The sequence below is a fragment of the Ruditapes philippinarum genome, unplaced genomic scaffold (assembly GCF_026571515.1).
Source record: "Ruditapes philippinarum isolate M1 unplaced genomic scaffold, ASM2657151v2 ctg2589_1_1_1_1, whole genome shotgun sequence".
NCBI classification, from domain to species: domain Eukaryota; kingdom Metazoa; phylum Mollusca; class Bivalvia; order Venerida; family Veneridae; genus Ruditapes; species Ruditapes philippinarum.
In genome coordinates this window covers 669-27,789 of record NW_026857848.1, presented here as the reverse complement: position 1 = coordinate 27,789, position 27,121 = coordinate 669, and the positions used below count along the sequence as shown (strand labels likewise).

At 30.7% G+C, this 27,121-nt stretch overlaps 1 protein-coding gene across 2 annotated transcripts in view; it reads left to right on the top strand.

The window, feature by feature from the left end:
* The window catches only part of LOC132751239 (receptor-type guanylate cyclase Gyc76C-like), a 50,048-nt gene extending 23,192 nt beyond the window's left edge, over nucleotides 1-26,856 (top strand). Inside the window, exons 3-22 of one of the 2 annotated variants that reach the window (XM_060741398.1) lie at nucleotides 1,192-1,312; nucleotides 2,767-2,913; nucleotides 4,513-4,697; nucleotides 5,296-5,431; nucleotides 7,438-7,592; nucleotides 8,308-8,413; nucleotides 9,545-9,623; nucleotides 10,138-10,255; nucleotides 13,768-13,821; nucleotides 15,385-15,558; nucleotides 15,821-15,997; nucleotides 17,512-17,677; nucleotides 18,962-19,111; nucleotides 19,646-19,826; nucleotides 21,735-21,875; nucleotides 22,900-23,023; nucleotides 23,990-24,128; nucleotides 24,571-24,774; nucleotides 25,153-25,244; nucleotides 25,987-26,856. In XM_060741398.1, the coding sequence (XP_060597381.1) occupies nucleotides 1,192-1,312; nucleotides 2,767-2,913; nucleotides 4,513-4,697; nucleotides 5,296-5,431; nucleotides 7,438-7,592; nucleotides 8,308-8,413; nucleotides 9,545-9,623; nucleotides 10,138-10,255; nucleotides 13,768-13,821; nucleotides 15,385-15,558; nucleotides 15,821-15,997; nucleotides 17,512-17,677; nucleotides 18,962-19,111; nucleotides 19,646-19,826; nucleotides 21,735-21,875; nucleotides 22,900-23,023; nucleotides 23,990-24,128; nucleotides 24,571-24,774; nucleotides 25,153-25,244; nucleotides 25,987-26,382 (3,045 nt within the window). In that variant the 3' untranslated portion in view covers nucleotides 26,383-26,856. The remainder of the gene's footprint in view (nucleotides 1-1,191; nucleotides 1,313-2,766; nucleotides 2,914-4,512; nucleotides 4,698-5,295; nucleotides 5,432-7,437; nucleotides 7,593-8,307; nucleotides 8,414-9,544; nucleotides 9,624-10,137; nucleotides 10,256-13,767; nucleotides 13,822-15,384; nucleotides 15,559-15,820; nucleotides 15,998-17,511; nucleotides 17,678-18,961; nucleotides 19,112-19,645; nucleotides 19,827-21,734; nucleotides 21,876-22,899; nucleotides 23,024-23,989; nucleotides 24,129-24,570; nucleotides 24,775-25,152; nucleotides 25,245-25,986) is intronic. The other variant, XM_060741399.1, reaches the window with a different exon arrangement.
* Nucleotides 26,857-27,121: the final 265 nt, after the last annotated feature.

The window sequence follows — 27,121 nt, the reverse complement described above, 5'->3', positions numbered from 1 at the left end:
TTTTGTGTGGCCTACATCACAGTAGCCGCGATATTTAGGGATCAGTCCGTCCGTCATTCCGCCTGTCACAGATCTTGTCCGGACTTCTCAATAACTACTGGTGCAATTTTATCCAACCTTTACAGAGATGATCAGTACCAAGTCTATTTGTGTATATCGTCGGCATTTTCCAGTTTAGTGTTTTTTTGTCAGAGTACAAGAGACTTATTCTCTTTCAACTTATTTATATTCCTTACTGAAACATATTTTTCTCTCAGAAGAATCCAATCTCAATAAATATATACTTTATCGTATATTCACTCTTATAGACGATAATTTGATTATGTACAAGGGTGCGTCAGTAAAAATAGACCGTACAATTCTGTCCGATCAATGTTGAAGTATTTTCACTATTTATGGGAAAATTAGATTTATTATCTAGATCAAAGATGAAAAGTTATACACAATTCTTATTATTTCTATGATACTGGGGCTAATATTTGTTTTCTTTACATTATATTCTATTATATTTTTGCGCAATTTAGGTTGAGAAACATTGCTTTACATTGATTAAAACTATTTAGCTATGTCATACGATATTTTCTACCGTTATTGTAATTTATAAGGATTGATATTTTTGTAATGTTTAGACGCCGTATTGCTAAATGTACGACGTCTGCATTAAGCAGCATATGCCTCCAGTTTCATGTTAATTTTCAAGGAAAATTTGAAAATTGACATTTTATAATGTTTAAACGCCGTAATGCTAAATGCATATCCCTACAAATTTATAAAACAATTAATTAAACATGTATTTAAGATTAAAATAGTGTGAAGTAAACAAAGTAAGTAAATTACAGATTGGAAACCGCACTAACCTAACAATCCACATAAATTACGAAAGAGGTAAAGAATGTTACAAAAGTAGCCCTTCCCTTACTGCGTTTGTCACGCAAAAGAAATATGCTGATAAACACTGCAAAATCAGACATTAATCCCACATACAAGTGAATAATTACTTGAATCTAGTATATTTTTACTTTTCTAAAAATCTCTGTTCATTTTTCACAAGGTTGATTTAATTTTCTTGAAATATCTTTTATCTGGAGGCATGTAGCGTCAACGTCTCTTAAGAGATATACATATCTATTGTATGTGTTTTTTGTCTCAAATACAGTTCTATATTTGTTGATAAACCGATTACATTTTCAGCTCATGCACATGTATGGTTTAGAAGTGACATTCCGGAAAGTTTACAAAGGTCCTTATTTTCACAGACACACGGTGAATCCATTCATCAAAATAATTCAAGAAACATTCGTTGATACAAGAAGTAAGTTTTAATGTACAGGAAATTTATGCCTAAGAAACGAGTAATTGTTTTCTTCCTGTGAAAAGGCAAACATGGTTTCAAAACGGCTAAACAATTGTTTTAGAGCATTTAAGACGCATATCACCTGATACGTATCGCCAGAAGAAATTAGCATTGAATTTGTCATAAAGGTAGCAATATGTAAACAAAGTAGTATTTTGATTTCCATATAATACACCAAATCACTATAACTGTACTTAGTGTAAAAACGCAGAAACAAAAAAGATGGTACAGGTAATTTGCGAATATTTTGTAAACTATAACAGAACGACACCAACAATAAGGATTAGTTGCCAAATAAAAGAGACATTGATGAGGCACAATTTGCCTTCAACGTTCTTATCCAAATTAAATTCAAATTAAATAGTGCAATAAGTATGTCATAATTCTTTCCAAAATAGTGTCTTCCTTGAGATTCCTTATTATACATTAGCCGCACACAGTGTGTCGGGGAGAATTAAAGGTTTCATTTTGCACTGTCCTGTTCCGTCGAAAAAAAAATCTGTTACACCTGAACCAGAAATCAAATTAAAACTTTAGATATATGTAAAACATCGCTAGACAGCTCTGTAGGAGAGTTTTATATCTCCATAGCATTTGGTTTTGGTTTGACAAACCTATTTGAAATTTCAACTACCTGTGCAATGATTCCATTCTTTTCACCAAAGACAATTTTTGTATAATTATGTATTTCTGTTACTAAAGTTATTCTTCTTTCCATAAACCCAAGTCAGCTTCTATCAATGACATTATTTTGGCATGGATATCATTCAGTGATAGTTTTGTTGGGTTTTTTATATTAAAGTAATTGCTCATTTAGAGCATCTGGCATATATGAAACAATCAATTGATCTTACAGAAAATCTGCCTTATGAACGCTATAACATAAATTATTATATGTATGCGGAATGTATTGAAAAGAAAATCTAGTATTATGTTTGCAAGGATGTAATGTTGATAGATTAATCTGAATTTTAGAATTTTATAAAAACGTAGCTTAATGTTACAATGTATTGTTAACCACTACAGGGGGTGGGGGTTATGACCTTAAATTAATCTGACTTTGTTTACGAGTCTATGGTATTGTCTGTGTATTTTATTACAGATAACCGAAATAGTTTACCTACAAAATAAGATTAATGTTTATGTATTGGTAATCGCTTATAAAGATTTTGTTATTTTAATTGCTCATAATCTATTAAATCAAATTTGAGATATTTAGTAACAAGTTTATTTCTGATCACATAAAATCTTGTATTTACTCGTGTATGAGCCTAAAGTTTAATATACACGTTAGGTTTTTTTGTTGTTGTTTTTTTAAACAACCAATTGCTAACTTTTGCCATACCTTTATTGTGTTCCAGCGCAAGTGTGCTTGCTTCTAATTCTATATTTATTATATCTATGTTTTCAAGTTTATGTGATATTGGGACAAAATTACGAGTTTGTTGGTTTGCTGGATCACTTGAATGACAGAGGTCTTCTTGACACGGGGGAGTACTTTGTTATTGGTGTTGATGTTGGGCAGTATGATCCAAAAGATGCACAGAAATATTTCAAAGGTTGGTATCCGTCTTTATACCATAATCTTTTTACCTGTTTCGGCGCCATATAATCTAAATTGCGCCGTAAAACCAAACAAAATAAAAAAATATATACCCGTGTCGGTTTTGTGACTTCGTAAAATCGGTATTTTGACGGAAAGTTATTTGCGCATAAAGACGCGCAATTATATGGTCAATGGGAAAATGGTTTATTTTTAATGTAAATAGTACATGTTTTATACATGAGATAACAATATAATATCCGTGTTTCCTTTTTACTAAATTTATTGAACTCCTTGAATAAGATAATATTATGGTCTCCAGGTTGCACACTATAATTTTTTTCAACTCGTTCAAAAATCGTAAGTGGACCGACAGTTATTAAATATCCTCTATTTATCGCATAACGTTGCTTGTTTTTATGCAAATGTCACCATTACATTACAGCGTATACTTTTTAATTTGAAATGTTTATGACGTCATCAATCATATGTATAATATTTTAATTTTTGGCTTCACTTATCCATGCAAGAAATAGAATCTTTCGTTGTCATTCTGTATAGCCTTTCGTTTAACTTGTCTTAGAAGTGTTACAAAGTTTTCAAACGATACTCATAGAACATTTGATTAAAATCTGGACAAATTATCGCGTTTATATTCATATCTTAATCACTATTGTCAGTATGTGTTTAACTTTTATTTACAAAATAAATTGCTCTAAGAATGGACATTTCATTGTAATACTACCAAATTATTCTTGGCATTGATTCACTGCGGCTGTTTTATGATTATCATCTTTGTCCGGACAGAAAAAAACTGCAAATATCCCATCAATATATCAACATCGTTTATTTCTTTGAGCATCTTATTTGACTGTTATATCATAATTCTTACGTTTATACCATAATTTGTCTATATATCACAATTTGGCTTATATATTGGCTTTTATATCATATTAATATTGCTTATATATTGGCTTTTAAATCATTACTTAGCGTGTATATCATTATATTTTAGCATTAATATTGGCTTTACATCATAATTCGGCTTTAATATGATAAATTTACTTTTATATTGGCTTAATATCATATTGTAATATTTTGGCTTATGTGTTATGATTTGGCTTTTATATCATAATTTGCCTTTGCACAAAAGAAATGGATTTAAGCAACAACAACGCGCAATCAAAGGCTTTACAAGAATAGCACACATACATGCACATTTAAAGTTGTTTGTACCCAGTATTTTTTAATGTAATTCGTTAATAAGTGAGAACATTTATTCACATTAAAACGGATAAAAGTTTATGGTAAAAGTGTTGTTTATTTTATATTTTTTGTTGAAGGGTTTCCCCTTTTTTTCTTTCTTTTTTTTATTTATTTATTTATCTTTTCATTTATTGTAAGAAAGTGGAAGTAAATAAAAAAAACATTTATATAAATGGCGGCAACTAAATCGACGCAGACGACCAATCTAGTGTATGTCATAATCAGTTGGCACATCATCTTCTGCACTGTTCCCTAAAAATGATAAATGGTTGTGTCCAGATTCAGATTGAAAAATGAACCATTTGGAATATTTAGCATGGTAAAGATTTATATTTTTTTTGATTTTCAGGGATTTTTACGGACAAGAATGTTACAAGCGACATACAAGGAGCATTTCGGTATTTTATTGGTGTTGCATACTCCCCACCAGTGTATCCGGGTTATGACACGTTTTCAAGACTTGTAAATAAGTATCTTGAAGCACCGCCATTTAACTTTGAGAACCCCTTTGCAACCTATGGAGGGCTTAAAATAGTAAGTACTTTAAAAAGATTGTAAAGATCTAAACTGTAAATTATGCATCTAAACGAAAGATAATCTACTTTGAAAACTTACTCACAAATATCTTCAAATATCTTCACACCCTTTAAAATGAATAAAGATGTTAAGAATTAAATTGCAAGACTTAATATACAGTACGTGTTTTTTTATCCTTTGAAACTTAAATATAGACAGAAACGACCACTGAAGTTTTGAAATCGTTTTTCGTGTTGTTAAGTTAGCATTGTTATCATATATAACTTTATACGAAAATATTTTAGTTCGATTCTATTGGAAGTTATAGACTTATTAAAATACTCTTAAAGATCATATATAACGCCACCATTTGTTGTCTTATGATTTCATATTTATATTGAATCTTTGGTATTTTTTATATTGAACATTTGGTATCTTAAAAGACAAAAAAGAAAGTTTCATTAATCATTGCAATATGGAAAAAAAATACAAAAAAAACAGAAACTATCTACAGGTAAATGAGCCAAAACAATATCATAACATTTGATACTTCATCATATCATATCCTTTGATGTTTTTATTGAGTTCGATAAAAATGTAATTTGTTATGTTGAAGATAAGACCGGAAGCGGCCTATCTCTACGATGCATTATGGTTGTACGCCAAAGCTGTCCATAAATGTATTGTTGAAGAAATAGATTACAAGAACGGCACAAATGTCATCAATAAAATCAAACATCAAACATATATGAGTGAGTGGTTTTTCTTTTTATCTTGTAGTTATGTAATATATAAAAGAGGTAAAATGATGTGTCAACGAGAAATGTAAAATATTGAGAAAGAAGTGAAAAATATATGGCTGAGAATCGATTAAGTCTGTTAAAGATTTACTTGTTATTATCTTAAGTGTATTTTTGAAAGATGGTATCAGACGGTTCTTTTGCCAAGTTTTGTTTGGTTTTATAGATATACCGACAATGTTAATGTCAAGCTTTAGTTGTTGAGGAAGACCTCAGCTGCCCTCCTACTTGTTATGAAATGAATAACATGTATATAAGTTTTAGTTACTAAATATTCATGGAAATACAAGTAGTGTCAAAGGAAACTTTTGGGTGTGCTTCGGAGTCATTACTTGCATAATAAACGGTCATTGATTAATTTACAAAAGGAAATATAACTATTAAATGATCGAATTTTTTAAATGGTAACGAGGATGACCAGAAATTAAACACATTTAAAATTATTTTCAGAATTTTTGTTAGTATTGAAATTAATAAGGCTGCATTGAGTTTTATTCATTGACATCATATATATCAAATGTCTAACAATGTTATAACTTTACTGACGACATGATCATGTTTTTCTGTTCTTGACTTTGTGCAACATATGTCCGATGTAACATTTTCTTCTATGTGTTACTTTGTTATAGTGTTTCACTCTATGTCATATAAGTTTTCTTTAACATTCTTTTACTTGGGGACCACAAGCCGCTTTTCATGGAATGACATTACTGTGTCACATTGAATGTTCCATGATAACCGCCGTATGAACACATCTGCGGATGTTTCTAAATTCAAAATATTACCATTTTCGTGTTCTAATGTTGAATTCTACCTAAGTCGGTGCTAGGGGGCGTGGACGGTAACTTGCACTTTCAATTACTGTCCATAAACAGTCCTTATCAAACCGAGCCTGCAACATTTTCAATTTTGCCGTGTTTGGCTTTCTTTATGGATTCTGTTTTTCTTTGTTTTCTTACTTGAACTCTGTCTTTGTCCTATTTTTTCACTTACTTGAACTTAAAGTTGTCATTTCATATCACTTACTGAGGTTCTGCCTTAAAAAGTTTGTAATATTACATCACTAACTAAATAGCCTATGTTATAATCTGCCTTTTTCATATTATTTCATTTTACTAAAACTCCGTCTGTGTCAATTTATATCACTTACTAACTAAAACTCTGCCCGTCTCAATTTATTTCACTCATTTATACTTCTAGTAAGTGAAATAATCTGATACAGGGCATCGAACAGGTTCTGAATATGATTTACAATCGATTATAATATATTAGTAATAACTTATTTGCCTTCTTCGTTGTTTGATTTATAGCCTTTAATATCTATAAAGATAATTTTGTTATGATATATTTGAGTTGATGTAGTGTAAATTTCTGTCTGGAACGAACGCTTGATATGAAATTGATTTTTAATTTGTCAAATAGAAAGCTTGTCATTTATTTTTTAGATAAAGTAGTATAAAATGTCTTAAAGATGGACAGACGTTACATTTTGTAATCATATAAGCCCGTATAACTCAATGTAATTCTATGGTCGCTTGTTGGATACTCTGATCGGGCAAAATATCTTCGAGACAAATGATTTCGGACTTTCAGTCTAAAGGTCATTTGCCTCTCACCGCCGATTCATAAATCGTGTACCTCATGCTTGTATCATGAATGATGCATTTGATTTGATAAGATCTTTCTTAATATGTGCCGTGTAAAAATTGCAACGTTTACAATTACAATTATTATTTTAATAGCTATTCACTGACCATTTTACTGCTCTTGTGAAATTAAGAGGACTTACATGTACTGCCATAATCCAAACGGTAAACTATCACCAACAGCAGCATCTTTGAGCGTTATAAATTACCATGTGATACATGTGTATTAATGACTTTTTATATATGTGTATATTTAAAAACTTTACTATGCAGTACTGATGCATAAAGTAATATATCGATTTATTGTTGCAGGTGCTATGGGTTATATTTTGCGTATTAATGAGTTGGGGGACGCTGAAGGCAATTATTCACTTATTGCACGCCATCACTTGTATGAAGGTTCGGAAGATTTTGGAATGTTCCCTGTCGGGGTATTTAGGCTCAACCAAAATCTGACTGCTTTACCGGTATGCTAATACTTTCAATAGATTATATAACTATAATTCTTGATAACTGATACTGTTTCATAAATATCCATTTTATTCCATGGAACTTGTGAATTTTCAAAGAATTATCTTATTCTTATGTGCAAGTTTTTATACATTGCAAAGAGTAGCGGTTCATTGCAGCACATCATTTGTTTTGGATAGTTACTGCAAAATATCAGAGAAAAAAATATTTTCAATAAAACAATGTTGATATCAGTAAATCTCCGCTGTGCGACGTTGTTGTAAAAAACAATATGTTTGAATACATGATATATTTAAACTGATTGTCCGACAATTTTGTTACTGTTCAATCTCTGTTTAAAAAGTCTTTCCTTTCAATTTAGCATACTATTGATAATTTGTAGTCACTTTAAGTACAGAAATTGTGTGTTTGTACAAAACACATAGTGCAGTACCTGAGGCAGCTGAATTATCACAAGAAATTTTCTCCCACATAAAGATAATTAAATTCCATTTATCACGCATTCAGGTCATTATTACATTCAATGCACTCAAAATTATATCTCAGATCCGCTTATGTTTACTTGTCATTTTCCCTTTCATCGCAAGAAATCTTCTCTCAAAATATCAACGAATATCCTTTAAAAGTTATCACTCGTTTAAGACATCATTACTTTCGAAGCACTAAAAGTTATATCCCGATACCTCTTATAGTTCCTATTGTTCCTTTCAGACTTTCCATTTCTACAAGGATGGTCATATTGAATGGCCGGAAGGATCACCGCCTATTGACGAACCACCATGCGGATATCGCGGACAAAAATGTATTCCTGCAAAAAGTTCGTAGTTTGTTATGCAAATTATTTTATTTCATCAATTTTGTAAGAAATATTCTCGGTACTTCTATTTTATAGGAAATACTGCAATCAGAACTTTGTATCATTCAAAATTTATTAATAAAAACTTTACTAACGAAAGCATGTTATGAATCTACAGTAAAATGAATTACAACAAATAAAGAAGCCGTAAAAAGAGTATATTTATAAATAAATGACGTTATTGTAGTTAATTTGTTTGTATATTTGCCAATTTATATAATAAGATTAAATATTGAGTGTTGATACTTTCACCCTTACCTTGCTAGTGGTAATTGTGCAGACCAAGACAAGCCGGCTAATATATATACGTGCTCTCTGATCATGGCTTGCATTGTTCGCTATTTTGTCAATACATCAGTTAAAATTTATCTAAGATTAGGAATGGTTTTGTACGGAAGCGTCCTTGTGCCAATTTAACATGTTCTATAAAAAGGATAACTCTTACGTAGGAGATAAAAAAGCGAAATTAGGGGTTTATAACTTCTCCGTATGACTTTATTAGTCCTATAAAGGACTTTATAACTCCTACAAAGGAGATAAAAAAAAGTCTAATTAGGAATTTTTAACTCCTACGTAGGACTTTATAAATCCTACTTAGGACTTTATAACTCCAACGTAGAAGATGGAAAAAATAGGAGTTTGTATCTCCTACGTAGCACTTTATATACGCTTCCGTAGTTTTGTCTAGATTGGAAGATGGATAAGTCAATTTAAGATATTTAGCGTGGTAAGAGTAAAACATTGTCTGCACACGACATGATGTTCATATCAATTCGTATCCGCGTAGGCGTGTAATGCACTTCCGGTAGCTTTAGACTGGAAAAGATCAATTACATTTCCATATTGAATTTCGTATTTAATTCATGATTAATTTATTTTATTTTTTTTTGACCGTAGGATATTAACTGGGCGTAGGATATTTTAAACGACTCAGAAATTAGAAAAAAAAACAATCAGTTTTAGGAACTCAGCTATTGTTTTCAACTTAAAAAAAAGCAAGACACTAATAACATTTTTCCTTAATATACATGTACAAGTTCAGCAATTAAATGAAAGTGTTTCATTAAACATTTTTTCTCTTTATTTGATTAGCCTACACGAAGGAAATACTCTCTGGGGTCACTGGTGGACTGGCATTAATTGTTCTAATAATTGGCTTTCTAGTCTATAGGTAAGTTACTGTTTTCGTCGTTGTCGTCGTCATAGTTGTTGTTGTTTTGTACAGAGTAATCACCGATATTTGAAGTGTCTCGTAGAAATATTTGGTTAATTTAAGCTTTTGCCTATAAAGAGATGTGTAAATAATTTGTTTTGCTTAGTCTAGACCATGGTTACCAATAAAGGTTTACTTAAATTGTCGTAACCGGAAGTATATACGGGCGACTGGTTCCCGGAGAGTGTTATTCATTTTATTTTTAGAAGGATATCTTTTGGACCAGTTGTCGGACAAAATTACCACTAGTCAACACAGTCCGCTCAAAATCTGAAAGCATGTATGCCATGTAAAACAAAGTAATTTTCAATTTTGTCAAATCGAACGACCTTTAGTTTTCATTTTGATATGTTGATTAATTGATTAAATTTTATTTTATTCTTGTTATGCTTTTATTTTCGTATTTTTATTTATCACATTCAATTTGATAAATATTAGATTTAAACTTTAATTAAATGAAAATAACTTTCAGAAACTGGAAATATGAAAACGATCTGGCTAGCTTGTTGTGGAAAATTGAATATAAAGATATTGACTTTAAAGATCATTTTCTTGGTACAATGTCTTCAAAATGTGCCACTAAAGGACGGGTAAGTAAACATGCTTTCTTTTATTGTTTTGACTTTGTGTTGACACCCCTTGGCTCTTCCCACCGTAAGACACCACTGTGGATGTCTCTAAATTCAAAAGAAGTTCATTTTTTTCATGTTTAAATGCAGGGGGGTAGACGGTAGCTTGCAATTACTATTACTGTCCATGAAACCGAGTCTGCAACATTTTTAATTTCTGCCGCTTTAAGTGTTCTTAAAGGGTTTCGTTTTTAAACTTTTTCATTAAAATACCTATTTTATTTCATTATTTGTTGTTTTGTTTTGGTTTTTTAAGCCTAACAATGTAGCTGTGTAGTAACCAATTGCTACAGAGAAATAAAGAACAAACAACGACAAACTGAAATAATTAAATATCAGTCAAAACACTAGGAAAATTCACAACCTCAAAATACTTGCTACGATCATAGTTGCGAAGAGCTAACTACATTTTATTCTTACGAAATAACCGATTTGGTTGATTTTGAATTCAATAAGCGTAACATTAAATCATATTATCGTATCGGAGCAGAAGCATTTTCAAACAGGAAATTAAATTATTTATCGAAGTACATAACAACAAATTTTAAAGAAATTTAATAAAATATTAAAATGTTTAATGAAACTAATGTAGACAAGCAAGTGCATAGATTTTTTTCTTTCTTGTATTGTCCCAGTTTTAAAACATTTGTTTGTGCTCCCCCGGCGGATGATCCATCTAACTGTCTTTCTTGAATAGCTAGATCGTCATTACCTATTTGTCAGCAATTGGCCGACTACTAATCCCACCTGATTTTTTTTAATCAGCGGTGAAAAACAAATAACCGTTAAGCGCAATGTCTGAGACCAATTTTGACTGATTCTAATAGTTTCGAGAATGTGTTTATAAGGTAATTCCTTCCTATACAAATGAACTAAAGTAACTTCCGTATTAAAAATTTATTTTCAAGGAGAAATTTCACCTTACATGAGCTTCAAATCAGCGAATCTCGGATTATTAATCCCACCCCCTCCCTGATAAGCCATGCGGGCGGTCCAATGCTTAGTTACTCAGGGAAAGCAATTAGTATTCTTTTCTTACTCGTACAATATAAAAGTAATAGATTAAAGTACTCTTCATAAGATCGATATTGTTGAACATAAATATGATTTAATAAATGTTATGTCTCAACTCTTTTCGTGGAAGACGGTTAAAACAGTTAAAAGTAAAGAAAAAACTAAATGGTTAAAAAAAATCATTGTCCCTTACAAACAAAGTCTTTTCAAAAACGAAAAGCCAAATCTACTTTTTTAAGTATTTGTTTTCATTGGTCTCTAAAGGTCTTTTTCTTCCAAGAATTTTCAGAAGCAAAGTTTCCGTGCATTAAATATATTGACTTTACCGTATACATTTGAATCCCTGATTAAAAGTCCGCTTAATAGCTTGTTTCAACTGATGTCGTGCTAGACTTATTTGATTGAAATCAACGGGTTATCAAATAAATGTAAAATAATTATCAGGTGGCATGTTTAAAATAACAATTTCGTGTTTAAATTGCTTTCAACATCAAAGGTCGTCTTCAGCAGTAAGTCAAAATGCCCTCGCAATTAATGTTAAAAGGTTTTGAAAACGTGATCAACTGCATTCGCATTTGACAAAATTGTTTTTGACACATAAAACCAAGGAGAAAGCCAGACTTTTACATTTATATTCATTTTTATTTCTCATAATGCGATTAGGACTGAATATAAAAAACTTGTGCTTGTTGTCAGTTGAAAGTGTCGTATGACTTGAAAACTGTGTTAGACTCCTCGTTCCGATGTACCGTTAGCTGTTTTGTATACATTAGAATAATTAATTTCAACATTTGCCATTGCATACCATTAAAAAGATACATGTATAAGGTTATATAACAAAATGTGGTTTATTGTGTTCATTTAAATTTTACTAGTTGACATGTTATATAAATACGGTATGACAAACCATTTTACTAATTTACATGTTATATGAATACGGTATAGCAAGTCATTTTACTAGTTTACATGTTCAGTGATTACGGTATGACAAACAATTTTACTATTTTACATGTTATATAAATACGGTATGGCAAACCATTTTACTAATTTACATGATATATGAATACATATGTCAAACAATTTTACTAGTTTACATGTTAAATGAACACGGTATGACAAACGATTTTACTAGTTCACATGTTATATGAATACGGTATGACAAACTTTTGTATTTATATTATATTCATGCTCGTATATCCAAAGTTTCGTTTTAAAATAAGCTTAATTAAAAAAAAGAGGTTAAAGCAATTCTTTTTAAAGATCACAGTAGATTGATCTCTCGATTTCTATCAAGCATATGTAACTTTATCTATCTATTTATTCACACCAAATCAATAAAAATGTATTTATCGATTCATTCACTCCAAGACAATATAGATTAATATGCCATGTCAATATAGATTCATTCATACCAGATCAATAAAGATTTATTAATAGATTTGTCCACACAAGTCAATTAAGATTTATCTATAGAATTGTTCACACCAAGTTCACATAAATTTATCCGAATATTTGTTCACACCAAATCAATACAGATGTATCTGTAGATTTACTCACACCATATCAGTAAAGTAGTATTCGTAGCATTGTTACAGGTTTATCGGTAGATTTGTGCACTAAGTTAGTACTGTTTTATCTGTAGATGTATTCACAACTTAATCGGTAGATTTGTTCACACCGAGTCAATAAAAATTCATCTGTAGATTTACTCACACTATATCACTACAGATTTTTAGTAGCATTGTTGAAGGTTTATCGGTAGATTTTCGCACTATGTCAATACAGTTTTATCTGTAGATTTAATCACACCACACCAATTAAAATGTATCGGTAGATTGGTTCACACCAAGTCAATAAAATATACCTGAAGATTTACCCACACCATCTCTACATAGATTTATTCAGGTTTATCGGTAGATTTTCATACCAACTTAATACAGTTTTATCTGTAGAAGTATTCACAACACACCAATTAAAATAAATCGGTAGATTTGTTCACACTAAGTCAATAAAAATTTATATGTAGATTTACGCACACTATATCACTACAGATTTTTAGTAGCATTGTTGAAGGTTTATCGGTAGATTTTCACACTATGTCAATACCGTTTTATCTGTAGATTTAATCACACCACACCAATTAAAATGTATCGGTAGATTGGTTCACACCAAGTCAATAAAAAATACCTGAAGATTTACCCACACCATCTCTACATAGATTTATTCAGGTTTATCGGTAGATTTTCATACCAACTTAATACAGTTTTATCTGTAGATGTATTCACAACACACCAATTAAGATTAATCGGTAGATTTGTTCACACCAAGTCAATAAAAATTTATATGTAGATTTACTCACACTATATCACTACAGATTTTTAGTAGCATTGTTGAAGGTTTATCGGTAGATTTTGTTAATATAAATGTTATAATGATTATCCTAACATTAACATCTACAGAGAAACACAGTTGTTCGTGTGAACAGTAGAATGTTTCAGCTACAAAATTGCCAGGTATAATCTATGGGCTACGGTTAAAAACTATTTCCACTTATTGCACTATCTATATAAATTAACAAGTAGCCACATAATTTTGAAGTAGGTCTGTACAATGTCTATCAAATTTAAACGTTTAACATAATTTACTTCGTGAAAATTAAGTTCTTCCTAATATCCACTTCATATTTATTGCAATGGAGTAGATTTATAATAACAGTTTGTCGAATTATGATACAAAGTTTATATTTACTGATATTTTATGTTCGTAATTTTTTTGTTAGACATTGTATTGCCTTCTCCTTGAAGGATATCAAAAGTGGCAAGTTAATAGATTAGATTCTGGTGATGGGTTTTTCTTATGGGGAGATAAATGGTACAAACATAAGCAATGTTACGCATCTTAACAGGTGGAATGTTTTCCTGTTAAACTGCTACAACAAAATATAATTTATTTATAACAACTACTATTCTATATTATCTTATATATAAGAAAACAATACTAAAAGATAATTCTATCATAGCATAAAGTTTGCTTGTACCGATACAAGTCAAGTCTGTGAATAAAGATCAACCAATGGAGAGAAAGGACATGACCTTACCAAGCAAATGGTCTTTATTTGGAGATCATGATCATTTCTTTGCTATTTAATCAATGAAGGATCGCCGAAAAGAACATTCATTTGCAAGGGAGGATCTTTATTTAGATGTGGTCTTTAACGCAGATTTGACTGTATAAATTGTAACTTAAAATTTCAAATTTCTTGCATTCGATTGTTAAAGTAATGACAAAATATTGTAATGTTTCTTCGATATTATTATTCAAGATATATTCTTGCATGCTGAAGATAAGTTTGTTAAGAGACATATCTATGATAAAAGTGCATATAAATATAAAATCATTAGTATAATGTAATTTTAGGTTAATATCTTCTCAGGAATTGAAAATATGTTTTATAAAATTGTTAGAACATAGACTTGATAAATACTGTAATATTTTTATGAGAGAGAAATATTTCTACCAACAATAAAACGAGTGTTTTATTTAATTAAGTGTAAAAGTATTGGCAAAAATATGCAACAATTGATTTCCTATAACGAAATTCTTTACATAGTGTAGAGCAGTGGTTAAACAGCTATGTGACCTTTTGTTTATTTTCTTAAAGAATAATCTTTTTTCAAGTATCTCAGATAACCGTTCAACTTCTCATTTGTCAGAAAGATAACAAATTGCATGAATAACATTATGTCAATATAGTAATATTTAATTAACACAATTATAACCATGGTTGAATTTGAAAGGGTTTTTTACAGTCGAAGTATTTAAATATTTAACAATGTAGTCTTAAGTAAATAAACTTGCTAGCTGTGCTTTTTATCAACTCATATCTACATGTATACCAATGCCATTTAAATATATTTCTCTTAATAAATCAGTGTATGTTTCCCAATGACATTTTGTTAGTATTTTCTTCAACTAGTTTTATATTAGATTATATATCTGATGACATTTCTTCAGTGTTCTCTTCAAGTTGTTTAAGATCAGATTTGATATCTTTATTATTTATTTGTTTTACATAGCGAACTGCTGTTGTTCGAGTTAACAGCCAGATGTCATTGGCATCGCAGGGTGAGTTCGATTTCCGGCAGCTTTTCACATGTGTTGCCACGTATAAAGGTATGGTGATTGCCGTGAGGAAAATAAGGAAAAAGAATGTTGAACTGACAAGAAGCATAAAGAAAGAGCTAAAAGTGGTAAGTAAAGAAATAAATCTATTCGAGATCTACTTCAACAGCGTTCAACGAGTGTAATGAAAACATATATTTAAAAAAAACTGTTTATAACATAAGCATATGCTTGTAGGTAACATTTCCGATAAGTTCACTCTGAAATTGAACTAGCTGACTAAATTGGCTATAAAAGAGAACTTTATTTCTACAACACAAATAAAACAGTGGAAAGACAAAGTGCATAAGCATAGTTTGATATAAAATGACATAGGTTTCTTCTATTTAGATTCGTGACTTACGACACGACAACTTAAATCCTTTCATAGGGGCATGTCTAGACTCTCCAACTGTGTTGATAGTAACATCATATTGTTCAAAAGGAAGTCTTCAAGATCTTCTAGAGAACGACGACATTCAGCTTGATGACATGTTTAGAGCATCACTCGTGTTTGACATTATAAGGGTAATAATTGTAGTTGTTTTTGAGTTTCTTTCAAGAGTACAAATGTTGTAATAGTGTAAGGTATGGTTATATGAGTGCAAGATACAGCTGTATGAGTGTAATATATGGTTATATCTGCGAAAGATACGGTTATATGAGTGCAAGATATAGCTGTATGAGTGTAATATATGGTTATATCTGCGAAAGATACGGTTATATGAGTGCAAGATACAGCTGTATGAGTGTAATATATGGTTATATCTGCGAAAGATACGGTTACATGAGTGCAAGATACAGCTGTATGAGTGTAATATATGGTTATGTCTGCGAAAGATACGGTTACATGAGTGCAAGATACGGCTGTATGAGTGTAATATATGGTTATATCTGTGTAAGCTACGGTTATATGAGTGCAAGCTATAGCTGTATGAGTGTAATATATGGTTATATCTGCGTAAGATACGGTTCTATGAATGCAAGATATAGCTGTATGAGATGGTTATATGTGCCTATGGTATCATGGTATGACTGCACGACATGGCTGTATGAGTGTAATATATGGTTACCTGAACGTAAAGTTGTAGGAATATCAGGTATGCTGTATGTAATAAAGCGACAGAATATGTTCATTATTTTGATATAAAGGTGCAAGATATGATTGTTTGAGTGCAAAATATGGGTGAACGACTGTCATGTTTGTATGGATATAAATATAGGTTGTATAAGTGCCATATATAAATGTATGAGTTCAATATGTGGCTGGAGTTCAATATGTGATTGAATGAAAAAGATATATGCATGTATGAGTGCAATATGCGGTTGTATTAGTTAATTAAATATGGTTGTATGAGTGCAGTATATGGTTATTTGGTGTGTATGATACGGTTGTGTGAGTGATAAATATACCTTTGAGAATATATTTGAAGAAGTGCAGAATATTGTTGTTTAAGTGCTATAAATTTCTCTTTTCCATGTTAAATGGGTCGTAATTATTGTTTTTGTTGTTTGTTTTTTTCTCTTTTTTTACAAGGATTTTTACAAGGATTTGATAAATTTTCCATAAAACGTTTAAAGTTATTCAATTTTATTGTCTTACATGCATAAAGTTGTCAAAATATTTATTGAAGGAGTAAAATGCGTTGCATTTCTGCACGAATTAGATTATTCCTATTTCATAGATGATTCATTATTTAGGAGTGGGTAATCTTTAGTTGATTTATTTTGGTACTAAATATTTAATGAATTGAATATCAATTTGTTTTTGAATATTATTAGTTTATTACATTCTACACGAATCGTGTTGTTGTTTGTTTGTTTACGTCTTTGTTGTTTTTATGTTGTTGTTTTTTGTTGTTGTTCTTTTTGTTTCCTTCTTCATCATCATTTTCTTCTTTCTGTCTTTTTCTTCTTCTTTTTCTATTTCTTCTTCGTCATTTTCTTCTTTGGTTTCTTTACATATTAAATCTTTTTTTTTTCAAATTCAATGTGAAAATCAAAATGCTTCGGTGAATGTAAGATAAATTCTTTATCTTCAGGGTATGATTTATCTACACGATAGCGAGATAAAATCACATGGTAAACTAAAATCCTCAAATTGTCTGGTTGACAACAGATGGGTGTTGAAAATTACAGATTTTGGTTTGCACGAGTTCATGGAGGGAGAGGAAGACGAAGATGAAGGAGACTTTGCTAAATATAGAAGTAAGAATTGTCATATAATAAATCTGATAAAGAAGTACTGCTGATATAGAAGTAAAAACTGCTGAAACAGAAGAAAGAACTGCAGATACATGTATAATATGGCTGATAAAGAAATAAGAACTGCTGAAAAGGAAGTAAGACCTGCTAATAAAGAAGTAAGAGCTGCATATATAAATTGCCTGATAAAAAGTTTTAACTGCTGAAAAAGAAGTAAAAACTGCTGACATAGAAGTAAAAACTACGTATCTAAAATATCTGATCTAGAAATCAGAACTGGTGATAAGAAGTAAAAAATGCAGATATAAAAGGTCCCACTGTTAAAAAAAGTAACAACTGCTAATAAAGAAGTAAGAATTGGTGGTAAAGAAGTGAAAACTGAAGATATAAAAGGTCTCATATTGAAATAAGAAATGTAGAAATAGAAAAATCTGATACTGAATTAAGAACTGTAGAAATTTTAAAAAGAATGGTTTACCTTAAATTTAAGTTTGCTTGAAAGATATTACTATGATGGTCAAGTTTCGTATTTGAAAATATAAATAACTGCTACACAGTGTCTTTATAAACATTTTTGAATACACTATCATTAGTTATTAACTACGTTTAAAATCTGACATTATAGGTAAACATAGTATGAATACATAAAGAAAAGACCTAAAGACCTTATTGTACATGACCTTTTTTTGTTTGTTTTTTTCTTCTTTTTTTTAGTTTTGTTGCTTTTGGGGGGTTTTGTTCCTTTGGGGGGTGCAGATTTCCATACATAGTGTGACAAACAGAATGTGTCATATTATACATATTCAAGAAGAACTTCCTACAGTTCATTATTATATCTTTAAATATAGATTTCATTCACAATTTACGTAAAAAGTGCGTTTATAAAATAACAAATGTTATTCAATGTACTAGTTGGTTTGGTTTAAGCCATATATATTTTATATAGTTCAAACATAAGTACAGTAGTTACCAACATGAAATGAGTAATAAGTGTACAACAAACGGAAAAAAAGTTAAAATACATTTGTACTAACAACTAATGAGCAGTAATATTGAATTGTTATTTATAAGTGGAAGCAGGTACGGAAGAAAATAATTTTTGCGGTTTAAAATTTAAACAAATGTACTAGTTGTGTGTTACTTTTCAGGCGTAAGTTATATTATGACATATTTAGAAAAGAAAGCAAATAGTATGTCTTCCCATGTAAATGGATTTTATGACTGATAGGCAAAAACTATAGAAATATACGATGTGTGTCATAATATTATTTTTCTGATACTTTTCAGATCTTCTTTGGAAAGCACCGGAATTGTTACGGGTAAATAATTCCCCAAGGCGGGGTACGCAGGAAGCAGATGTATATTCATTTGCCATAATAATGTATGAGATTCATGGTAGAAAAGGTCCATATGGAGATATTGAACTTTCTCCTAAAGGTAAATGTTGTAATCCTAAAAAACATTATATAAGCCTAGATGTATATCCATTATCAATTAAATTAGACTTTGTTTTCTTAGAGATATTTCATATGACGCAAAACCTTGGAATTTACAATAATGTTAGTGTCATTAAATATAAAGCTAAGAGTGAAAAAAACAATGGAACCATTTCTTTAGAAGTCTCGTGTACTTTTGAATAATAGGTCATTGTAATTTAATATTCTTCAAACTTCAAACAACTATAGCGTAACAAAACGTAGATTTCATAATTATTTATGTTCTAAATTTGCATGTGGCTCAAACTTTGAATCATGGAATCTCTGTAAAAATGTGGCAAAGTGTCCGTTTTCAGGATATTCTGAGAAATCTTATCGTATTATTTCTTTAAAATGCCACGTGCACTATTTTACTAAGACAAATAAGTATTAATTTTGTTGTGAAATTTGTTGGACAATTAAGGGTTTCTTTACTGTTAGTAAAAATCTAACTTTCAAAAGAGTTACCATATAATCAAATATATTTCTTGTTCAGACATTATTGATCGGGTCAAAGAGTGTCACAACTACATTCCATTTCGTCCACATCTTGGAGCGCTTGATACGACGCTGAAAATAGTTATAGATGTTATCAAAGAGTGCTGGGATGAAGATCCAGTACGAAGACCAGATTTCAAAACCATCCGAAACCGGCTGAAACCAATACAGAAGGGAATGTAAGATAGCATATTTTTTATTAATAAAGTACCTTAAGGTTCCTTTAGCCTTAATTGAACTCCACTGACCTTTTTGACAGGTGGGAACTGGAAATATGTTTTCGAGATTAATGCTCCACTAGGTGTAGGTCTAGACCAATCACTTGTGTGCAAAATTTCAGTTCATTCTCTTAATCCTTTTTTCCAGAATAATTATTCTGATTTTAAAATTACCAAAAATTGAAATAAATCAGAATAGAATTTTCAATTTATTTCTGGGTATGTTACATAATTATCTTTTGCATATCTTTCTGTTTTTAGTGCCCAGTTTGATATATGTAAGAAATTCAAATTTTATGTTTATAGACTTTTGAACCCTTTAACATGCTATAATTTTCAATACTGGATACCGTCCTTTTAAAATTTCCGGAAAAGTCATCATTAGTTGAATGTATTGCTGAACCGTCTTTTTCTAATTTTGCCTTTGTTGCAATTAGTATTAATAATGATATAGAGATTCGTATATAGTGAAGTAAAACTGCCTCAATATTAACGTTTTGCTACTTTAGTGACACATTATTTCTTATAATAGATCTACATTTTTTTCTTTGTTATTGTTAAATCAGAAGGCCATACTGAAAATAAGTATATTTTCTTACTGTGTTAACTTTGTATGATACCTTCTATAAATAAAGATTTTATTATTATTATTAATATTATAAAGCGCTACTAACTTAAATGATGAGCACCAATTTGTTTAAAATACATCCTAAAAACAGTATAAAACACATGTATGTCCCTTTCTAAAGAAGAATATATAATAATTTTGTGAGTAATAATCATGACTTTAAGATGTACTATCATATAAAAACAACTTCTGAATTTCAATATGTTATCAAGTTCAAGTATGAGCATAAAATTATTACAAATAGAAAAAGCATTAAATTTTATTTTGATGGGTTTTTTTTCTTCAAAAGATCAGTTTCCTAAACATTTTTACGGATACATCGGAGGGAATACGTTCAGCTTTCTCTCCCTGAACAGATAATATCATCCCTCTTGCAATATTAAAGACATTACGGTTTACAGTTCGAATAAATACTTTAACACCCGCAACTGACTCTAACGCTGTTTAAAGCGAAAATACATTAATATTTCTCTTATCAGAGTTTGCTGCATGTTTACACTTCATAGTTGAATATAACCCACTTTCAACAAGTGTTTTATATCTTGTAACATACCCATTTTGATAATTAAATTGTACAGTTATTTTTGTTGATAAGACCTTTCAATTAATTTACTATCGCAAAATTTAAACATTTTTACTGTAACAACTATTCTAATTATCTAAACGCCGACAACTTTTATTTATGTACAAGTAAATCTGGTGCAATCAATGATGTTTAAATAGATTTATGGGTATGACAAGAAATTTACGGCTTCACATTGCGGTGCGTTTTGTTTATGGGTTCATGCTAGGTAGATAAACAGAAAACTACGTAAGACCGGGAGGGACATATTACAACACAACTTTACACATTCGCGATATAAACTTCATGAATTCACAATGAATAAGTGAGTTTACTATTTCAGTATCACAAATTCACGATTTCAACGTCACAAGTTGTCGATTTCAACTTTATGAATTAAATTACACAAATTCACGTTTTTAACTTTGTGAAATTAAAATCACGAATTCGTGAGGAGAAAGAGTCCCCAGGGGTCTTTTAGAATTTTAAAGCATGAAAACTGTTGGATGTCTTGCAGTTTTTGGAAGTTATACGTATCCTTTTCTTCCAAATGAAAATAAAGCCTCATAAATACCGCCATTATACAAACCCAATATTATGGATCATTTTTAAGGAACCCAATATTATGGCTCATATTTCAGAAAGCACAATTTGTTTGATAAAATGGCTCATATTTCAGGAAACCCAATATCATGGATAATATGATAGCTATGATGGAGAAATACGCGAGCAATCTTGAGGCGTTGGTGGAGGAACGAACTGACCAGCTCAGGGAAGAGAAAAAGAAAACTGAAGACATCTTACTTCAAATGTTGCCTAAGTGAGTTCTCATGTTTGTTTTACATTTTCCAATTTCAATTGTTTTTCGGTCACCTGCAGAGAAATTGTTAATTACTGGTTAGTTATCCAGAGAAACTGGTCAGGTGTTCTTTCCACTAAGATATGACCAAAATAAGTTTATATTGGCGTTTATGCTGGTGTTCCATTTTTACATTGCTTTTTACTACATCTTTACCAGTGTTTTTGTATCTTTTAAGATCCTGCATATTGCGTTAGTACGCCAAATTATGTATTACATTTGACGTCGTTGTCCTTGACGTTGTGTGACGTTGACGTCATTCCTGTAAACAAGTATACCCGAAGACTTTTAAGTCGAAATGTTTTGATTATTTTTTTAATAAAACAAGACATTTTTAAATTGAAACTGGAGTTGATTACCATATTCATACTTACATAAATATTGGCGTAAAAGACAAGCTAAAAACAGTTGCTTCTTTGCTATTGAAAATACTGAACGTGTTTGCCAATCGTATTAAGTCAATTTTTAATGTACAGCTGTACCGTCTGAAAAAAACTTTGTTGTATTTGCTTAATCGCTGATGTTTTCTATTTAGTCTGTCTGAGACACATTTTATCGTCTGCTTTAATGCTACTACTGTATTATAATCCTCTGAGAAACATTGTGTCATTTGTCTTAATGCTGATATTGTTTTTATAAAAGCTTGCTTAGAAGCATTATAGCTTTTGCTTTCTTTAACTTCCTAGACACCTCCTATGCTTTAATGCGAACATTTTTGTATGAATTCAACTAATTTTAATATAAAACATTTTAGATCATTTTATAAGCGGAAAATCAATGATTAATTCGTTTATTTTTAACATAATTAATCGTTTGTTAATTGAGTGATTATCTTTATTTATATGCTGTATATAAGACCAGCGTAATTTTTCATTGACCTTGCAATCATTTGAAAGCTTTACATTTATTTTTTTATTCAAAGATCAAATACTGAATAAAATACTTTCATCTTACAACTGCTGTTTCTTTTGTCTTGTCCATGAAGGGCGGTGACGGAACAATTGAAGCGAGGGAAGGTTGTTGAAGCGGAATCATTTGACAATGTTACCATCTATTTCTCTGATATTTGTGGTTTCACAGCAATGTGTGCTGATAGCTCTCCATTGCAGGTATGTATACATAACTGATTTTGTACAACATAATTAATTTCTAAACCATTTTTCTGCTGAATTTGTGAAATGGATTTGTCCTGCATTTAAACAGTCCAGTTGATGTTTAAGTGAGTACAAGATTTGAGCATCCGTCCGAGCAGTCTGATCTGGCTCTAAACTGAGGGCAAGGCAAATTAGTCCGATTTTTTGCAGATTACTTTCTTATTGCTTGCAGCAATAATACTTGTCTTTAGTGATTACTAATCGGGTCAAGTGCAGCCGTTAAGGCGATATGACCATGTTTCTTTAATATTTAATACCAACATTTGCATTTTAAAAGGAAAAAATTCAAAAATCTTTATAGCTTAAAAAATTGTTAAACCCAAAAAATTAAATTTTTTGGTTTTTTCGCATTAAAGCGTAGGCAACCCATGAACCAGCAGTAGTTTGACTTAAACCCACGGCTGGGTTAATATTTGATTTGCAGCTATTAAAACGAGAAAAAGTTCTTTAAACATCTTTATAAATGCAATTGTTCATACATTCCTTTCAGTTTGTTTTCATTTGGCATAAAATGATCGAATCGTTAAAATATCGGAATAGTAATTTAAGGTTTGCTATCAGCATGGGTGCAAACCCTTATGGGCTAGACTTTGTTTCCAGTAGCGAAGAACTGTGTACACATTATTCAGTACTGGTTGGTTACATGAACGGATTCGAGCGTGTGTTTATAAGCCATACGTTTTCTACACAATGGAACTAAAATAAATTACGTATAAATCAAAATGATTATTTAAAACTTCTTAATTATCTTTAATTTCATTCCACTGACAAGATCTGCTGTGGAATTAAAATTTTAAAAAAGAATATGTGGATTTAGATCTGTAGAAAACACCGACACTGTTGCAACATAGTTTGTTGTTCTGTTGATATCATCCTTAGTCATTATATTTATAGTTAAATAGATCTTCTGTATTTTGTCAGGTTGTAAGTTTGTTGAATGATTTGTACACATTGTTTGACTCTATCATCGAGAACTATGACGTGTATAAAGTGGAAACAATTGGTGACGCTTACATGGTCTGTTCAGGGTTACCTAAACGAAACGGTATTCTACATGCAGGTATGTATCTAGTAAGGCCGCGATCTACATTTAAAATTATAGTCATAATCAAGGGTTCAAGTTTTCAAGTGTTTTGTACTAAAGCCTGTTCTTGGGGGGCATAAACTGTAGATTTCATATCGCACTGCTTTCGTAAACGGGGTTAATCAAAATGAACATGCAGTAGTTTCAGTTTTTTTGTGAAAAGGCTGCGTTCTTTGAGAGTTTTCCTTATTACATTATTTTGTGCTGAAATAGTTTGTTAATTAAATAGAATGGTATTCATGATAGATATAACTTACTTACGCCTCTTAAACATGAAAAAATAAGTCAAAATCATATTTAAAATCATAATACTTGTGTTTTCAATAGAAATGCACTGCTGCAGAAATGTTAAATAACACAGTCATTCATTTATCTGTTAAATATTTTTTATTTTTATTGTTGTTTTTTTCTTAAAAAGGGGAAATAGCGTCGATGTCTCTGCACTTACTGAAAGCCATAAAACAGTTTAAAATTCGCTTTCGTCCAGACGACACTCTGAAGTTGCGGATTGGAATTCATTCCGGGCCTGTTGTTGCTGGTGTTGTAGGCCTTAAAATGCCTCGATATTGTTTGTTTGGTGACGCTGTAAATACCACTAGCAGGATGGAGAGCAATGGCCTCGGTAAATAAGTTTTGACAAACACCGGTTAATATTTTTAAGCCTCTGTTAAAATAATTTTATACCTCTGTTGATATATTCATACCTCGGTTTATAACATTTGCTGTAAAATATCTGAAACTATCTGATCGTTATTCAACTGTTTGAAATATCTGTGTAAAGACATATCGTTTGGTATACTTTAGTATATCTGCAAAATAAAAGACAGTGATCTCTCAATAAGAACAGTGTAAGAAGAGAATAATTTATCTTTAAAATGAGGAATTAGAAAATCACATTTCGAGTGCTGAATATATCGTTTATTTTCTAGTATGAACGTTTTTTGTGTGTTTTTTTAATATATCTGAAGAGTTTTAAGATAATTTCAAATTGTTTTTTCAGCGTTGAAGATCCACTGTTCTCCACAGTGCAAAACACTTTTGGATGAATTGGGTGGATATATATTAAAGGAGAGAGGACTTGTAGCAATGAAGGTATTATATGTACATTACTAAGTTTAAATGAATGCCTCACTTCAATTTAATTACTTATACTCCAACATATTGTATACATGTAACATTAAATGTATTGAGTAAATTAATAATGACAAAACAGACATGTATAATTTTTAATGTTCTTCATATTAACCTCGTGATACTATAACCTAAAGTTATTATTGTAATCATTGTACTGCAAGTAGATTTCATTTAAACAGCTCCTAACGATTCCTTCTTATTAATTTTCAGTCTTCAACATAATAATTTCATTTACTCAAAGTTTGTGATAAAAATCATGCAGTCTTTAATTTAATTTGATTTTATTTAGTGCAAAAATAATGCTTTCCAGATGTACATCTTAGGCATTGACTGCTATTTGCTAAATTAGGGTAAAAGTGGTGTAGAGATATTGTTAGTTAACTACCGAGCAGTGCATGAACGTTCTTTTACAGAACAAAAAAATAATGAGAAAGTTGGCTTTAACCCTTAACTTGATTGAAATGAAAGTAATCAGCCGTTACGGTAGCTCTTTTTTGTAATTTGATACTGAAATCCTTGGAAAACCTAATACAATGAAAACATTTTTCTAAATTTTAAGTTTGGCAAATACATTGCACTTATTCAGCAGGTTTAAGAGTTTATTTGGATAATAAATATTTGAAAATATTTTACAAGAAGTAAGAGCAATAAAGTTGCATATCAATTTGATAAGCATCTACCTTTTATTTCTTCACTATAGGGCAAAGGCGAAATCCTGACGTATTTGCTGATTGGTGAAAATAAACAGAAACGTTTAAAACGATTGGAATCTGTATCCGCCGCTCAAGGCTTTGCTGTGTCAACTGTAAGTGAATGTGATATGGACGAAACTATTCAGTTCCGAACATCCCTTGATGGTGAAACAAACAGAGCATATCATTCCGTCCGCGAGTCGTTAGATAATACAAATGGACCTGAAGAAGAGTTTGATAATAACACAGTGACAAATGATCTTTGTAGTGAAGAGACTGGTCCAAGTTTTCATGACACTGGAATATTATGTAACGGAAAACATAAAATTGATCACAATAGGCACAGAAATGGTGATATTGAGACGCGTGTAGAAATGAAACCACTTCTTGGTCACGTGACATGAGTTGCTATTGGTTCTTGGACAACATTGTACATATGATGCAACAGCTGACTGTTGGAACGGCAACCATATCACACACAACTCAAGATTGTAATGAGATTTGACATTCCAATATATCATTGATATAAAATGTACATAAAAAAAACAATTACTTTATTTTATTTGACTGTGATTTTTAATTGTTACTCAAACAATATTCATGAAAACGAAGTTAGCCTAACTCAGTTCTCGAGTGGTTTTGTAGTGAGCTGATATATCGGGCTAAAGTGTAGAGGAGAAATGCATAAATACTCACAATTAACCTTTGTTAACTGGTAATCGAAAACAAAGGCCACTGAAAAAGTATTTGCGAATAAAACTTAATTAATTCACATTTTAGTCTGAAGACAATTTTTATATATTATTTCTTATCATGAACATGTATTATGATTTTGTATATGATAAAATATATTTCAAGATAAAACTTTCCTAATGTCACTTATTAGTTATTTTATATGTATATCATTTTGTTTCTGCATTCTAGATGCATTCCAATCTCTTGAGATTTAAGTTATTTTGTGTTCAATTAATATTCTAACGGATAGGAATAATTTCCAGAAGTCACAGGTGGGCTAAAGACACAGTTGTAATGGAAATAGACAGCGTGTATATGAAATCACGATAACATAAAGAAGCTGAAACTAGAATAAGCTAAGATCATCAGATAAAATACATAAATATTTCGCTGTTTTTTTTTTAAACC